General features: G+C 34.6%; 1 protein-coding gene across 12 annotated transcripts in view; it reads right to left on the bottom strand.

Moving 5' to 3' along the window:
• LOC140847796 (serine/threonine-protein kinase TAO1-like) overlaps nucleotides 1-17,636 on the bottom strand; it is a 324,214-nt gene that overhangs the window by 4,713 nt on the left and 301,865 nt on the right. For all 12 annotated transcript variants that reach the window (XM_073229150.1, XM_073229149.1, XM_073229148.1 and 9 more), the window contains 4 exons: nucleotides 13,577-13,705; nucleotides 10,828-11,031; nucleotides 8,637-8,876; nucleotides 4,155-4,337 (listed from right to left, as the gene is read on the bottom strand). In XM_073229150.1, the coding sequence (XP_073085251.1) occupies nucleotides 4,155-4,337; nucleotides 8,637-8,876; nucleotides 10,828-11,031; nucleotides 13,577-13,705 (756 nt within the window). The remainder of the gene's footprint in view (nucleotides 1-4,154; nucleotides 4,338-8,636; nucleotides 8,877-10,827; nucleotides 11,032-13,576; nucleotides 13,706-17,636) is intronic.

The raw sequence follows: 17,636 nt of genomic DNA on the forward strand, positions 1-17,636 counted from the left end.
GTTAAATGACACCATGAGGGTCGAATCAGCCAAATTCAAATGCGAGAATTCCTACAAAGCAAATGACCCAGTCCACAATAATAAGAAAAGGGCACAGGAGACTAAAAGGCTTAAAAGACAATCAAATGCGATGTCTACGCCATGTTTGGGCCCCAACTAAATAAACAAAGAAGACCTTTTTTTAGATACAAAGGGAAATCTAAGTATGGACTGAGTATTAGGTAATCTTAAACATGTATTATAATTTTGTTAATTAACACAATGGAATTATGGCTATGTTGAAGTAAAAGAGTCCTTATTTCCTTATCTGTGTTAGGAGTGAAATGATTCAATGCTGGGATTTGCTTTAAAATATTTCAGATACTCTGCCCCCTATTCTGCTCCCCTAAAAAGCTGCATGTGGAGTCGGGAAACAGATGAAATATAAGCAAGATACTGATAACTGTTGAAGTTGGGTAATGAGTATTTGGGGACTTCATTGTACTAGTTCTTAATAATTTCACTAATACTTTTTGTGTATGTTTGAAAATTTCCATAATACAAAGTTTTTAAAAAATAGGAAATAAAGAGTATTTGTAAAGAAGTATTAAATTAGGTTTCAAGATACTTGAGGACTTAAGCCAATACTCATTGTTCTCTACTCAGAAATCTAGCTCAACAAATGTGCTTAATTTTTATGTATCTTTTTTTTTACTAAGTTATCATTGATATACAATCTTATGAAGGTTTCACATGAGCAACATTGTGGTTACAACATTTACCCATATTATCAAGTCCCCTCTTATGTATCATTTTTTAAAGTGCCCTTTTAAAAACACACAATTTAGCATGGAAACACATGCAAATAAAAAACTGCCACATAATATGATAAGATGTAATAACAGATTTATAAAGTAAAGCAGAAATACAAAGGGATGGCGTACTTCACTCTATAGGGGAAGAGGAGTAGGGCAAAGAAGTCTTCTCAGAGAAGGTGACAGAAACTGGATTCGGAAGGAAAAGCACAAGTTTACCAGAAGACAAGGGAAGGGGAAGATATTTTCAGCAGGGGGAATATGGGCAAAGGTATGCAAAATGATAAAATGTGTCTGGGGGATTACAAATAGGCCAGAATGGACTTTGGTAGGGTGAGTTTGAAAATTATTAAGCTCTAAGTACTAAAGTGTTACAAAGGTTTAGAGAGGGCACTTCCTAATGAAGGTTGAAAGAGAACCTAGATTGGACACAGTGCTTCTTCTAAGGGAAAGATATCAAATTGTTAACTGGTGATTTCTGAGTGGTGAGATTAAAGACATTTTAATTTATATTTGTTTCTCTATAATTGCCAAGTTTAAAAAATTATGTATTTGTAAAATAACTTTTCCACTCTTTTAATATCTACATATAAAATACCCAATTCATATAGAATTAAATTTATATATCTGTAAGGATTCAAATAAGTTCAAATTTTTCTTTTATATCTTTTCTATTTTAAAATTTCAAAAATCCATTTATTAACAACATTTCATTCAAAGGACCTAAAATAAAGGATAGGCTTGTACTGAGTATTTAACTAATTTGAATGCCCTGTATATTATCTGAAGGAAACTCATGATAAAAATATTACACACATTAATGCTTATCCACTTTTATCCAGTAAGCACAGCTTCAATTTTGTTTGCTGAATTAGTTTTGTCATTTAAGAAACTCAGCATATTTTTCAATAAAAATTAAAACTAAGATTTGTGATAGGTTATATTAACTCCCATTTCTTTGAAAATATCTTATTTATTACTGTAAATAAGAAAGGTGGTTTCACTGGATATAAGACTTCTGAGACTTCTCTCCTAACCTATCTTCTCTGAAATCAAATGTGTGAATATTTTCAGTTCGGAAGGTCCTGTAAGATATTCCAATTGTCAATTCTTTTTTAAAAACTACCAACCATTTTGTTGATATTAAGTGAAATATTCAGGGGAAATTAAAGGAAATGTTAAGACAAAGAAAAGCCCATTTATACTTTGGAAATACTGCCACTTTCTATGCATGTATGAAATTCACATAGAATTTAACATTTATAGTTATGTTGTCATTTTGCTGAAACTTAAATGTAAATGAAGCACGTTTTTTTTCAGATGACTGTTTCTTATCTGTACAACCGGTAGGCACAAAGTACAGAAAATATGGATGTTACGATGTTGTCAAATCATACCATGGGTATATCACTGTCTTGGTAGTTGCCAACTGACTGACCCCAAACTGCTTTATAGTCATGCACTTCACTTGAAATATAAACATAAGCCCTAAAAATCAAGCAGCAACTCAAAGCACTGTAGATTTATTCCACTGTTTTATTATTTTTAATACTAAATAATCTTATGTATGTCTATTATCAAATACAAACCACCACAACCAATCTACCATATTAATATAGCCATTATAAGTATTAGCTCAACTCACTTTAAGTGTGATTTGTCTTTATTTTATTCAACACCTCATAAGCATTTTTCCACATTAATGCTATCTTTATAGCCATTATTTAAATGGTTGAGTAAGATTTAATTAAGTGGCTTGGTCATAAGCACTTAATTATTTTAGATGGTTAGGTGTTTTAAACCATTATAAACTATGCCATAATTAACATATTTATGCATATTGCTTTTCCTGTATTCAGGATTTCTTTCCTCTAAATTCTTTGCTTAACATTTTCAAAGATCAATATATACTTCCAAATTGCTTTCCAGAATGCATTAACAATGTATGAGAGTGCCACTGCACTTCTGGCAATGGAATTAGCCCTATGCCAACATTTTACCTGGTTTTGTAGAACATAAAGGCCTTAGTTCATATATTGAAATAAGACTACACCTAAGATACTAATTAGCATTCTTGGAGCCACTAGGTGGAGCTAAAAATACAAATAAAACAGTACCAATATTTCTCTCATAACACTGTTACTGAAATACTATAGGTTCTCTTTTAGTGATGATTTTGTAGCATAAGAGATGGAACTTTAGATTATATTTTAAATATGCAAGTTGAAATCAGGCAGATTTAGGAATTCTGTACATGGGACAACTACATTTTTCTAAAAATTTATATGTGTTTCTGTCTTCCCATCTTGAATGAGAAGCACAATTGAGATAATTTTTAGAGGCAAGTAACTCTTAAAGGAGCCAGTAATAAAGACAGCTGTGCCAGAGAAATAGCAACACCTTATTTAGGTGGAGTTTTTAAGAACATATTTTTTTAAATAGAAATGAGGTATTCTATTTTTATCACAAGAACTATAAAAAGTAGAGGAAAATCTATGGGCCAATTAATGGTCCAGAAGCAATGACAATTTTTAATAGACAAAACCATTAGGCACGTGTTAACTTACAATGGACCTAAGACCATGCCAGCTGCTGGGAACTTATGGCTCAGGAATTCTGGAACACAGCATTCAATCCTGGATACAAGTGATATTCTACTACTACTCAGAACAAATGCCTTTCCTCTCTTTCTTTCTCAAAAGCTTCTACCCTTCGTTCTTTCTCCAACACACACACACACATACTGCCTCAGTACCTTAAAGGACACAAGTGAATTTAGGGATTCTAGTTCTAATATATATGACAAAGAATAAGTAAAATAAATAAAGCTACATCCAAAAATAATATTTTCAGCCTGATTCTTCATCTGTGTAAAACTGGTTTTACCTTCTCTTTTCTAGTAATGCATCAATCTGTACAGTTTCAGACCAGGGATGAATGAATAAAGTATATTCCTGATCCCTTTTCCTTGTCTCTCTCAAGCAATTACTGAAGTTTCTTCCTTCACTATCCAAGTTTCTCTCCAATTTCTTTAGGTACAACTAGGTACACAAAAGAAGTGAGGAAGACGGAGCCAGAGCTATCCTTTTACAATTCAACTGTCTTCACATAACTCCACATCATTCCTCTAGCAATTACTACTTAAGTATATTCCTTTAATATATCACACTCATTAATTTTAAGGTTCATTACTGAATCAGTAATTTTAAAGAAAAAGAAAACACTACGAAAACTAGAATTAAGGAAATATGGTATTGTGAAAACAATCTAATGTCACCTCTGTCATCACGAAAATATATTTATGAAATGATTTTGATGAAAGCAAATACTGGCACAATTACTTTTTTCTATTACGTATACCTTTTGTTTTAAGAGTGCCTTGCGGAGGGAGACCCTCTGCTCAAGCTCCCGAAGCTCTTGAGCATGTTGTGCCTCAGCCTGCATTTTGATCTTGCTCTGAAGTTCAGTCAACAGCTCGAGTTCCTGCTGCAGCTGCATTTTCAAAGCCTGGCACTCTGCCTCCTGTGCTTCATCCAAATGCGGCTGAAAGAAAGAAAACAGATATATCCTCCTGTGAGCTATCTTTTCATGACCTATGGAAAGGAGGAGGTGTAAGTTAAGACAGACTACTCTGCTATAGGGCACAACTGTTCTCTTTTACATCTTGGAATAAACATCTCTGGAAAAGGAAAACACAGCAACCAATGATGGCATTATAAGAATAAAGCTATCATAAACTATTTGGATGATGCCTAAATAATCATTATTTTTTAAAGAAAAACATAGAATCTGATTGATATAAGACTGTGAATCTCTTCTCTCCAATGGAAATAACTACAGAACAGGGACAAGCATGCTACAGCTTATGGGCCAAATCTGAACAGTTACCTGATGTTTTGTTTTTCAATAGTCCACTAATTAGGAGTGGTTTTTTACATTCTGAAATGGTCACATTTTAAATGGCTATGTAAATACCCACATAATAATCTCAATTTTTCCTCCTAAAATATTTACTATCTGGCCCATTAAGAAAAAGTCTGCAAACTTACATAGCAAATATTTTGTACCTGCACTCAAATGTGACCATCTGGATAAAGTACTACTCTTTGAACACTGCTTAACAAAGTTGCTTCTCCAATCTTGATACACTGTTGGTATATGTACTAAACCTCTGCAAGGCACCAGCAGAGAGCCTATGTGGAACCTCATGTCCAAATGTATCAAAGAGAATTACATTTGCATCATGCATATTTCCAAGCAATGCTGAGAACAAGAAGAATATGATGGACCACCATGACTATTTCCCAAGGTGCAGCAGAGTTTTCATTTCCAACTTAATATTTCAGTTGTTGGGATTTTATTCAGGCAGTGGAAGGAAAGGGGCACTAAATTTGTTTTGCCTAAGTAAAATAAACTTACAGCTCGAGTGGAGAGCATTTCATTAATGTTGTGGTCATACTGCTCAGTTAAGATGGCTAAGTTTTGGGTCTGCTTCTCCTAAGGGTTTACTCTTTAGCACCATGAGCAAAAACCTGAAAGTCAGCTAACTAATCTTTCAAAGGTCAAAGAAAAGTTATGAGGCAAGAGAAGGGACAACCCTTCTTGTGGTAATGATAGAAGACATGAACTACATAAACATTTTTGAGATAAAATAATTTGAGTTCAGAAACAGAATAACTCTGGCTTTTAAATCACAGGTTAATTATTCTATGAACTCAAGTTTCAACAAAACTTAGTAAGATGAGATCTATTTTATAAGGTATACCCATCAGGCCTACAAGTAACAACACTCATTTGCTACACAAAGGCAGAACCTATAGTTGAAATTATTTACCTCAATATATATACTGCCAGATATTGAATGGTTGACTAAGTGTGCAAATGCATGTATGACCAAACACTCTTGTCAAGGAACTAGTTCACACTCATTGCTCCCATACTACAAAATCAAATATATATCCTTTTCTGCATTTTACACCAATTGAGGTACTAAGTCACAGTCATGTACCTTTATTCTGTGAAGGGTCAAGAAATGTCTAGCTAGAAAGACAAACTCTTGGTTTAGTTATGCTTAGCACTGCTCTTAAATACTGCCCTTGGTTAATAAAATTCTTCCAAGTTAGCCAGAAATGGAACAATGAAATTTAGAATTCTCTTCTGACTTTGTGTAACAGCCTCCATTCTTTAAAAAACTTTTAAATATTCAAATATATTGCCAAGAAAACTATAGTCACTCCATATCACTAGCTAATGACATAAAGGAATGCCCTGGAAAATTTTTTCAACAAGATTAATACTTTTACCAAGAACAAACTATATTCCTCAATGTTTCACTCAAGTGAAAGCAGGATAAACATGTTCCAGTTGTTTCTTAATCACTTAATACTGACAAAACATCACCTAATGGCAGATGAAGAAATGGCAGATAAACAATAGGTGTTTACCCAAGTCATTCCTCAGAAATGGTGCCCCAGTGTCTACAAACACTGTCAGCTTACCTAAGTGTGCAAACTGAAGTCCTCCTATCCCCCTTAAAGTCTTGGAGAAAGTTGGAATAGTTGCAACTATTGAAGTTGAACTACTACTTAGCAAGTACAAATTTACCTTAAAAAGTTGCAACTATTACTTATGTAAGTGAAATGACATGATGTTAAAACAGAGTCTGTTTTCTCCAAGAAGGGACTAGGGTTACCAAAGGGAAGGGGTTGGGGAGCGTCGGTGGGGAGGGATGGAGAAGGGGATTAAGGGCACTCTTATTAGCACTCACAATATAGTGGGGTCATGGGGAATGCAGCACAGCACGGAGAAGACAGTAATGACTCTATAGTGTCTTACTATGCTGATGGACAGTGACTGCAGTGGGTTGGGGGGGACTGGATAGTATGAATGAATGTTGAAACCACAATGTTGCCCATGTGAAACCTTTTTAAGATTGTTTATCATTGATACCTTAATTTAAAAAAAAGAGTGTTTTGTTCAAATTGTGAAAGTAGATAGATGTATACAACTAAGAGGAACATGGTGATTTTCTTTCCCACTAAAGTAACAGAACAATTTCTTTTATGGAAAATCTTGAGCTTATGTATCATGAGAAGGATGCTTTCTATCTGAAGTCTAACTACAACTGTGAGACATTATTTTTCCCCCCTTTTTTTAACAATATCTGTGAAAATCAGACTAGTGTCTACAAGCATTCAAACTGAGAAGGCTGCCACAACAGGGAACAAAAAGGAAGGGCTAAACAGCAAACAACTAACCTCTCCCAAGCCCCAGAGAAATGAAGTCGTGTCAGAGTTATGGTCTGACCAAAGACACTAAACAAGCTTTCAGTTTGGTTTACTTCTGGGTGCTGCTCACTTTAAAACTGTAATTCATTTTATAGACATGCTTTAAATATCTTTTGGTGGGAAACCCTACTATGTAACCATTACAAAGACAAAATTAATCTGGAAAATCATTAAGAATTCTGATTGTGATAAGCATTAACTAATGACGGTTATGAGGGTAGTCAACATACAAGCCACTCTGTAAACGATGTTCATTAGCTGTTTTGAAGATACAGCAAAGTATAAAATTTTACTTAAATTCACAAGGAAAGGCTGAATCTTAGCTTTGCTTCTGTGCTTTGTTCAGGACAACTTGTATGAATGGAGTTGAATAGGAATCAGAGATACCACTAGGTGTGGTTTAGCTTCTGGTTTGGACACAGATTACTTCTGTGAGTGAATTTCACTTCACTTCAGGAGAGTTATTCAGGTAAGTGTTGTTACCTGATAGTTTTATAGTTAAATTGCCAAAGAGTTTGAAAAAGGGGATAAAGAAGATAGTGTGGAACCGGGGCCTTGTTGGATGTAAATACAAGTTTACAATGTGCAGACATGTACAGATTAACTGAGGTACTACTGTGGGTGACAACATATATAGTGGGTCGTTTTGGTTTTTTGTTTATTAAGATTCATGTGATCATACTTCACATATTCATTACAAGTTATAAAATTTGAAAATTCCTTGGAATTGTTAACTCTGGCTGATTTTGGTAGAGGGGGCCGGACCAGGTGGCCTAAAGAACAAGGAGAGGGAAACCTTTAACTTTATAATAAATACACTTTGGCATCTTTTAAATTTTGTATCATATAAATAAATTTCTCTATCAAAGCAAATACAAAATTTAAAGTCCTTTGATATTATATACCACCAACACTTGTCTTTCCTTATTTGTCTACAAGAGAGCATATAATACCTTGCTTCACTCTGATGTACTAATTAAAAAAATACACTCCAACTACACATGCCCTGGTCTTACCTATATTACCAAACACAGAAAGAATGGGAGTAACAGTGTGATAATTCCACTATTCCTCTAAAGATGAGTATTGACAATGAAGGGAGAGGGGGTAAAAAGGCATTTTTCATTCACTGGTATCTGTACTAATTAAGAACTTACTGCCTCTTTTGGATACAAATCACATTCAGAGGAAATAAGATTCCAAAACTATAAAACTTGGAACAACAGAGAGAAGCCAGCAGGTTAGTATGTGATATGTAGATTGTAGTATCAACACTGGACATTTGGGTACACTTAAAATGAGAATTTTGAATCTTATTTATGACACTTTCCACAGTTAAAAAGTTCTGGCCATTTTTTGGTACTCTGCTGAGAAATACACAAGCAGAAGTCTGTAGCCATAGACCCTCTACACCAACACTAACCAAACATGCTGAAAATGAAAAGAAAAAAAGCTTATTCAGTTTCTTTATGACAGACATCTGGCTTAGACTTTCACTGTTTACATGATGCCTTTTATCTGTTCTCCTTTGTCAAGAAGCTTAGGCTAAAGGTACCTTCAGACTCTTAGGCTGCTGTCGAACCTGCATGACATGCTTCCGCCTTAGATCTCGCTCTCTCCGTTTATTACGCTCCAGCTGGTCAGTGAGCTCGGTTTGATGCTGCAGTCTCATCAACTCACAGCGCATCTTCTGCACTGTGTTGAGGTGGCAGAACTCCAGTTCTTGCGTGGATTCATGCTGTCGCAGTAGCATTGCATGCTCTAAGTCCTTTTGAGCCTTTCTTTTATTTAATTCCTAATCCATAAAAAAAGACAAAGGTGTAATTTGCTGATGTACAATGCCAGGAGAAAAAAAATCCTAAGAAACAGAATAACCAGGATATATAGATGTAATCTTCTGATTTAATAATGGCTGCACAGTGAATATTAGACTTTTATTACTGGAACTGTAGAAAATGGGCAATTAGTAGTACAATTGCCTTATCTGTTCATTTACTATTTATACTACTTTAAGCAATAAGCTTAAGACATATCAAATCTGTCCCAAGAGACTTAATGTCCTTTCTACTCTGTTTCCGTCATTTATGTTTCCTAATTTTGTATTGAACAGGATTTCTAAGTCATCCTTTGAATTTCTTCAGAGTATACATTCAATTCTATTACATGCAGCATACCCAGTATAGTGCAGTGGTTAAGAACACAAGACTCTAGGGCTAGGCTGCCTGCTTTCTAAATCCTGGCTCTGCTACTGACCAGCAGTGAGTCCTTAGGTTAATTACTTAAACTCTCTGTGCTTCCATTTCATTACTTCTCAAATGGAGACCATAACATAGCTGTTTCATAAAATTAACATGAGGGTGAAATGAGTTCATAAGTGGAAAGCTGTCAGAATACCTACCTCATGATCAATAAATGTTACTACAATTTTTTTCAGTTTAGAAGATCAAATGTACAACACACACACACACATACACTCACACACTCTGTCTCTTTTTCTATGTAGAAGGAAGTCAGACGTGCCCCCTTTGCCTCTGCTGTCCCTTCTCCAGGGGCCAACATTTGGTGCATATGTTTCCCAACCTTCCCCATGCTTATCGTGACACAACTATTACACAAAAACATACAGTTTTAAAATTGAATAACAATATATATTATAGGCATATAATATGCTTTCTTTACCTAAAAATATAATGGACAAATACAGATTTTAAAAAATTTTTATAGGAAGCTTCTGCTTTCTGATGCCATAGTTTTTCTATTTTTTGTTTTATGACAAATTTTAATAAACATCTACACATGATACACCACATAATTATGTTACTATTTCTTTAGGATAGAATTCTAGAAGCGGATTTGATGGGTAGAAGATACATGCAAATCAAATTGTTAAAGCTGATGAATTATGCTCCAAAATGGCAGTGTCAATTTATATTCTTACCAACATTGACCACTTTCTCATGCTACTACTAGGACTTACCAATTTTTTAGACCAATATTATCTAATTGATGCAATTGTTTTCATTTGAATTTATTTAATTATTAGTGAATTTGAATAATTATGTTATCCTTGAAGTTTATTTTAAGCCACTCTTGGAAATAAATTGATCTATGCTCATAGGTATACCTGATAATGAGAACCGTTGTTTTCATTGGCATAAGTTTCTACATATTCCCAATGAATAATTTCATGATTATAAAACTATGTTAAATGGTAGTATATACCTTCATGGCACCCATTTCGGATGAAAAGGTATAAGTTATCCAATTAATTTTCTCATATTTAAAAATTAACAGTTCTTTCATTCATGGAATTAATATTTATTATATATTTACTTAATACATATTTATTGAGTACCTATTATGAGCCAGCCACTAGCTACAAGGCCTGGATATACCTAGCCACTGTCTATAAAAGTCCTGAACAGAACCTGGGACTTCATCTAATTTCCATTCTACTTGGGGAGAGAGAGATCCCCATAAAAAGTGTGTGCACGTATGTGTGTGTGTGTGTGTGTGGTGTGTGTGAGAGAGAGAGAGAGGAGTGCAAGAATATTTAAAGAAGGGAGGATGATTTGGAGATCAGAATTGAGGAGATATGAAGTGAGGGAGAAGGTGAACTGTGTGGGTTGGGTTTCCAGGGAAGAAGGACTTAGGCTAAGGCAAGCAGAGGTGCTCTAAGGCCCTGAGGGTGGGATGTGACTGACATATTTTCAGGAAGATTCTGATTTCACACCATTTACACATACCTCCCTGACAAGGTCCTGCTCCAAGTTATGGCACCCAAGTAACAACTTTCTTTTCAAGCGACGGCATTGCAGTTCTAGGTACCGTCTCTGATGCTGAAGAAGATTGGTCTTTTCCTCTTCTTGGAAATGCTGTATGTTCTCTTTCTGCTTTGAAAGCCATTCCTCTTTTTCTTTTCTTGGGGTGCTCTTGTTTTCATTCAGCTCCTGGCAAGATAAAAAACAACTGAGTTCAAAATACATAAAAATTAACTACATGAATATACTATTTGGTAGCTGGTAATCTTCAGTAAAAGTACTTAATTTGTGCCCTCTCTCATGGGCAGGCAGGGCAATGACCTTAAAGGAAGTAGGTACTATTTTTCTGTTTCTGGAGTTATCCATGAAGTAGGACAAGAAAAGAGAAAACATACACTAGAAAACATGCATACTTTTAAGCTTTGCACAGCTATATTTAGGATGGCTCGTAGCTTTGAAAGCACGCAATGATTGGTGAATGAAGTAAAACATCTTTCTTTAAAGTCCTCCCAAAAAGGGGAAGAAGACAGGGCTTTCATGTAAAAATCACACATGAATTAAAATTAAGGTTAAAATATAGTTATGTCTCACTTCTTGGTTTCAACAATAGAAATACTAAGTTTTTGGCAAAGTTAAGGATGGGTTCAGTATAAAAGACCGGAAATTAAATGGAAAATCAACAAAACCAAAGGAAAATAGAGACCTTTTAGAATAGATTTAATATTCAGCACTATAACCACTGAACAAGGCAAGACTATCATCTCACAAACTACCTAAAAAAATGTATTTATACTGGACAAGATGAGAATATTGACAATACATTTAATGGTGCAAACCCGAGGATGCTAATTAATACTAGTATATTTCAACCTAAAATGCATCAACCTTGCAGAGAATATAAATCAGCCATCTTTCCTAGGTCTAAGATGATTTTTAGAGACTGTTAACCTATGGTTCTTCATCTGTTGTTCAAGAAAGAAACCAATTATTCATTACTTTCATTGATAAGATATTCAAACACATAAAAATAAAAAACATAAGTTTGTAGTTCTCAACTTAAGGATGTCAATGAGAAGACAGGGATAATACAGGCATATACAGAATCACTTGGCTATGTTTTTCAAAATCTTTTGCCAAGGAAATTTCCCACCCACTAAGACTATAGTATGTCCCTTCCTCTATACTGATAATTATCATTCTAAATGAACACACACACACACACACAGACATATACAGACACAAAACTACCTTCTAAAAGAAAATGAACTTATTAGACTATGAATTATATGCTTAAAGGATTATCTAAAACAACATATTCATTTATAAAACTAAAACCTGATTTCACTAGGAAACAACAATAGAACTGCATTTTGTTGGATATTTATTTAGAGTTGGGAATCCTATTTACAATCTTTTCAAATCCCATGTTCCAGTATTGAGTTTAGCTTTTAGATTACAGTAATGGGAATACATAGCAGGTTATATTCTTTAAAGTTGGAAAAATCTTATCAATGAACCTCACTTGGCAGGGCATATATAGCAAGGCTTTGTGCCACCAATGTCCTTAATAAGACTTATATGTCTAATTATAGGTCAAATTCCTACACACAAAAAAGCAATATACCAAAGAGATTATGGTTATTTTATCAAGATTAATTTATCTGTGTGCTAATAATTAATTACATGGACTAAAAATTTCAGTCCATCAGTCTGTAAAAGAGGGTGTAAACTGGGGAAGTCTTGGTGGGTGGGGAATTTCCTTGGCAAAAGATTTTGAAAAACATAGTCAAATGATTCTTTGTGTATATGCCTGTATTCTCTCTGTCTTCTCATTGACATCCTTCAGTTGAGAACTACAAGTTTATGTGCTTTTTATATTTATGTGTTTGAATATCTTCTCCACAAAAGTAATAAAGAATTGGTTTCTTTCTTGAATAACAGGTGAAGAATCATAAGGCCACAAAAGTAATAAAGAATTGGTTTCTTTCTTGAATAACAGGTGAAGAATCATAAGGTCAATAGTCTCTGAAAAATCATCTTATCCCTACAAAAGATGGCTGATTTATATTCTCTGCAATATAATAAATATGCTATAGTTGACACATACCATTTTCCTGTCCTGACCACTATCCTGAATAATAACCCCCTTTCAGAAACTGCCTTAGGACAACATGGCTTTCCTCACAGATAGCCTAGATGTGCGATAAAAATAAGTTCAAGAAAGAAGCACATAAAGGGCAAACACACATGAAATCCTGTAGCCATAAAGACATAATTAGCATGCTTTCCTATGAAAGAAAATGGGATGAGAAGAAATGCCTCTTATCCTTCTTCTGTGTTAAAATCAGAATAAGAACAAATTATTGTAATCTGAGCCCAAAGTAAGAAGGTATGATTTACTTTTAAAGGAAGAGATGTATGGCTCTTTTTCACAGATAAAATATTTTTATTTCTAGTGATTCAATTACTTAAGAAGTGCTTAGGAAAGCTACTAAATAATAGCTTTATAAAATAATTCAGATTTTCAAGAGATCACTCTTTTTAGATCCCACTCAACTGAGGATCTCAGCCATTGAAAAGTAATGGGTTAAAATCAATGTCCTCACTTAAACTGATATATTGTTAGTGGCCACAAACAAAAGAAAAATTTATCTTAATGGTTCTATGAGTAGATCAATATTGGATATAACCAGTAAGCAGGTAAGTGGCTTGAAAATTTTTATAAAGTAAATACCTCCTTAAGCTGTTCCTTTCGAAGTTTGTATTCTCTCTTCTGGGTCTTCAAAAGGCTATTCAGTTCTTTCTTCTGCTCAGCCTGAATATGTTGCTGAAATTTTTTCACCTCGTTGGACATCACTTTAGCCTATAGGAAAATTTTTAAATGGATCAAATTAGCTAAGTAGATAAACTTCAAAGCAGCAGTTTAATACACATTAGCAAGGATATTTCCTCCCACCTAAGAATATAAAATCAGTATAATCATTACCAAAACAAGAATATCCAATAAATTATTAACAAGTATTACTCAGCATCCTTGTGATTTGAATTTCAGAGAACCACTAAAATGGAACTCATCTTTAAAATGCTGATCTTTTACAGGGTCAGTGTTTTCACCTTTTTTCCCCCATTTAAGTGGAGTATGCTGCCCGACACCCCCAACTAATAAAACAAAACAAATGTAATTAAGTTATGACCTTTTATCTAGCTTGACTTGTGTATTAAACAATGTAATACATTCATCTTCAAATTAAACCCTGATTTTTAATTTGTATTTTAAATAATATGAAAATGTTAAATATTAAATACCTGTATATTATTATTTTATTTCTGATGATACATGCAATAGTTGACCCTTAAACAATGTGGGGATTAGGGATGCTGACTCCCAACAGAGTAAAAAAATTCTCCTATAACTTTTCATTCCCCAAAAACTTAACTACTAAAAGCGTACTGCTGACTGGCAGCCTTACTAACAACATAAACAGATATTCACACATATTCTGTATATTGTATAAATTCTATACTGTATTCTTAAAATAAAGTTAGAAAAAAGAAAATGATCTTTTAAACTGTCTCCCAAAACCTTTCCCAAGACCTTTATTGAAAAAAAAATGTGTATAAATGGGCCTGTGCAGTTCAAACCTATGTTATTCGAGGGTGAACTATACATATCCATTGTAGAACATTTAGGAAATACAGAAAAACACAAAAAAGAAAAATCTTGCATGATTTTACCACTCAGAGGTAACCAATATAAACATTTTGGTGCATACCCTTCCTAATTTTTTCTAGGCATGTATAGATATTGATATAAATATATAAAACAATTCTAAAATCATATTGTACATCCTGTTTCATGAATTCCTTTCCTAAAAATGTATCTACCTGTTTACAAAGTATTCAAGAAAGTACAACACCAAACAGGATACTAAATATTTCTACATTCTTTCACCAAATTATTTCAAAATCAAATATTCATTTACACCAGAAATTATTTTGCTAAATTCTCTGTTCCTGTGAGAGAGTGATTCTTCTTTTTTTTGCAGGGAAGGGTGAACAGGGTAGCTCTAAATGCCCCAGGGCAGACTAGCCAGACATATTTGAAGATATGGTGTACATTTATTGAGAAGTTTACATTTTACTTGACAACTGTGATTATCAAAATAAATTGAAACTAATGGGACACCAAGGAAATTAGAAACCAGTTTCCATAAAAGACTCCTAAAAAATGCACCTTTATCATACAGTAGAATGATACTTATTTGTAGTAAACAAATGGGCTAAATCTGAATCTGAAACCCTCTTAATTCCTCTTAATTTAACATTCTCTGTATATTACAGTACTCTTCAATTCTTCTGATATAAAAATGCTACTATAAATTTAAGGTTTCCAAAAAGTACATAGAGAATGATGAATGTTTTTTTGACACCTAAATCACCTACTAACTGATTTATCAAACTTCTCAGATAACCAAAGTACCCAAGGCCTAGAACAGAATACTTAATTACTTTTTTTTCATTAAGGTATCATTGATATACACTCTTATGACTGTTTCACATGAAAAATAATGTGGTTACTACATTCACCCACATATATCATCGAGTTCTCCCATACCCCATTGCAGTCACTGCCCATCGGTGTTGTAAGATGCCACATCACTACATGTCTTTTCTGTACTACACTGTCTTCTCCATGATCCCCCCCCCCACCATGTGTACTGATCGTAATAGCCCTCAATGCCCCTCTCCCTCCCTCCTCAACCGCCCTCCTGCACCCCTCCCCTTTGGTAACCGCTAGTTCCTTCTTGGAGTTTGTGAGTGTGCTGCTTTGTTCCTTCAGTTTTGCTTCATTGTTATACTCCACAAATAAGGGAAATCATTTGGTACTTGTCTTTCTCTCCCTAACTTATTTCACTGAGTGTAATACCATCTAGCTACATCCATGTTGCTGCAAATGGTAGGATTTGTTTCTTTCTTATGGCTGAATAGTATTCCATTGTGCATATGTACCACTTCTTCTTTATCCATCCATCTACTGATGGACACTTAGGCTGCTTCCATATCTTGGCTGTAGTAAATAGTGCTGTGATAAACATAGGGGTGCATATGTCTTCTTGAATCTGACAACTTATTTTCTCTGGGTAAATTCCTAGGAGTGGACTTCACAGGTCAAATGGAATTTCTATTTTTAGTTTTTTGAGGAACCTCCATATTGCTATCCACAATGGTTGAACTAGTTTACATTCCCACTGGCAGTGTAGGAGCAATCCCCTTCGTCTGCATTCTAGCCACCATTTGTTGTTCCTAGTCTTTTCGATGTTGGCCATTCTAAATGGTATGACACGATATCTCATTGTGCTTTTAATTTGCATTTCCCTGATAATTAGTGATATGGAGCATCTTTTCAAGTGCCTCTTGGCCATCTGAATTTCTTCTTTGGAGAAGCGTCTGTTCATATCCTGTGACCATTTTTTAATTGGGTTATTCACTTTTTGGGTGTTGAGGCATGTGAACGCTTTACATATTTTGGATGTTAATCACTTGTTGGATATGTTGTTTACAAATATATTCTCCCATACTGTAGGATGCCTTTTTGTTCTACTGATGGTGTCTTTAGCTGTACAGAAGCTTGATGTAGTCCCACTTGCTCATTTTTGCTTTTGTTTCCCTTGCCCAAGGAGATGCATCCAGGAAAAAGTTGCTCATGTTTATATTCAAGAGATTTTGCATATGTTGTCTTCTAAGAGTTTTATGGTTTCATGACTTACATTCAGTTCTTTGATCCATTTTGAATTTACTTTTGTGTATGGGGTTAGACAATAATCCAGTTTCATTCTCTTGCATGTAGCTGTCCAGTTTTGCCAACACCAGTTATTGAAGATGCTGTCATTTCCCCATTCTATGTCCATGGCTCCATTACGGTATATTAATTAACCACATTTGCTTGGGTTTATATCTGGGATCCCTAGCCTGTTCTATTGGCCTTTGGGTCTTTTCTTGTGCCAGTACCAAATTGCCTTTGCAGTAGAGGTTGAAGTTGGGGAGCATAATCTGCCCCCTGCTTTATTCTTCCTTCTCATGATTGCTTTGGCTATTTGGGGTCTTCTGTGGTTCCATATGAATTTTAGAACTATTTGATCTTGTTCACTGAAAAATGCTGTTGGCATTTTGATAGGGATTGCACTGAATCGGTAGATTGCTTCAGGCAGGATGGCCATACTGACAATATTAATTCTTCCTATCCATGAGCAAGGGATGTTATTTCCATTTATTAGTATCTTCTTTTTCTTAAATGTCTTGTAGTATTCAGTGTATAGGTCTTTCACTTCCTTTGTTAGGTTTATCCCTAGGCATTTTATTCTTTTTCATGCAGTTGGGAATGGAATTGTTTTCCTGATTTCTCTTTCTGCTAGTTCATCATTAGTGTATAGGAATGCAAGAGATTTCTGTGTATTAATTTTGTATCCTGCCACTTTGCCGAATTCAGTTCTTAGTACTAGTAGTTTAGGGGGTGGATTCTTTTAAGATTTTTTATATATAATATCATGTCATCTGCAAACAGTGACAGTTTAACTTCTTCTTTACCAATCTGGATGCCTTTTATTTCTTTGTGTTGTCTGATTGCTGTGGCTAGGACCTCCAGGACTATGTTGAATAAAAGTGGAAAGAGTGGGCATCCTTCTCTTGTTCCCGACTTAGAGGAAAAGCTTTCAGATTCTCACTGTTAAGTATGATGTTGGCTTTGGGTTTGTCATATGTGGCCTTTACTATGTTGAGGTACTTGCCCTCTATAC

Source organism: Manis javanica, chromosome 2, assembly GCF_040802235.1.
Source record: "Manis javanica isolate MJ-LG chromosome 2, MJ_LKY, whole genome shotgun sequence".
Classification (NCBI taxonomy): Eukaryota; Metazoa; Chordata; class Mammalia; order Pholidota; family Manidae; genus Manis; species Manis javanica.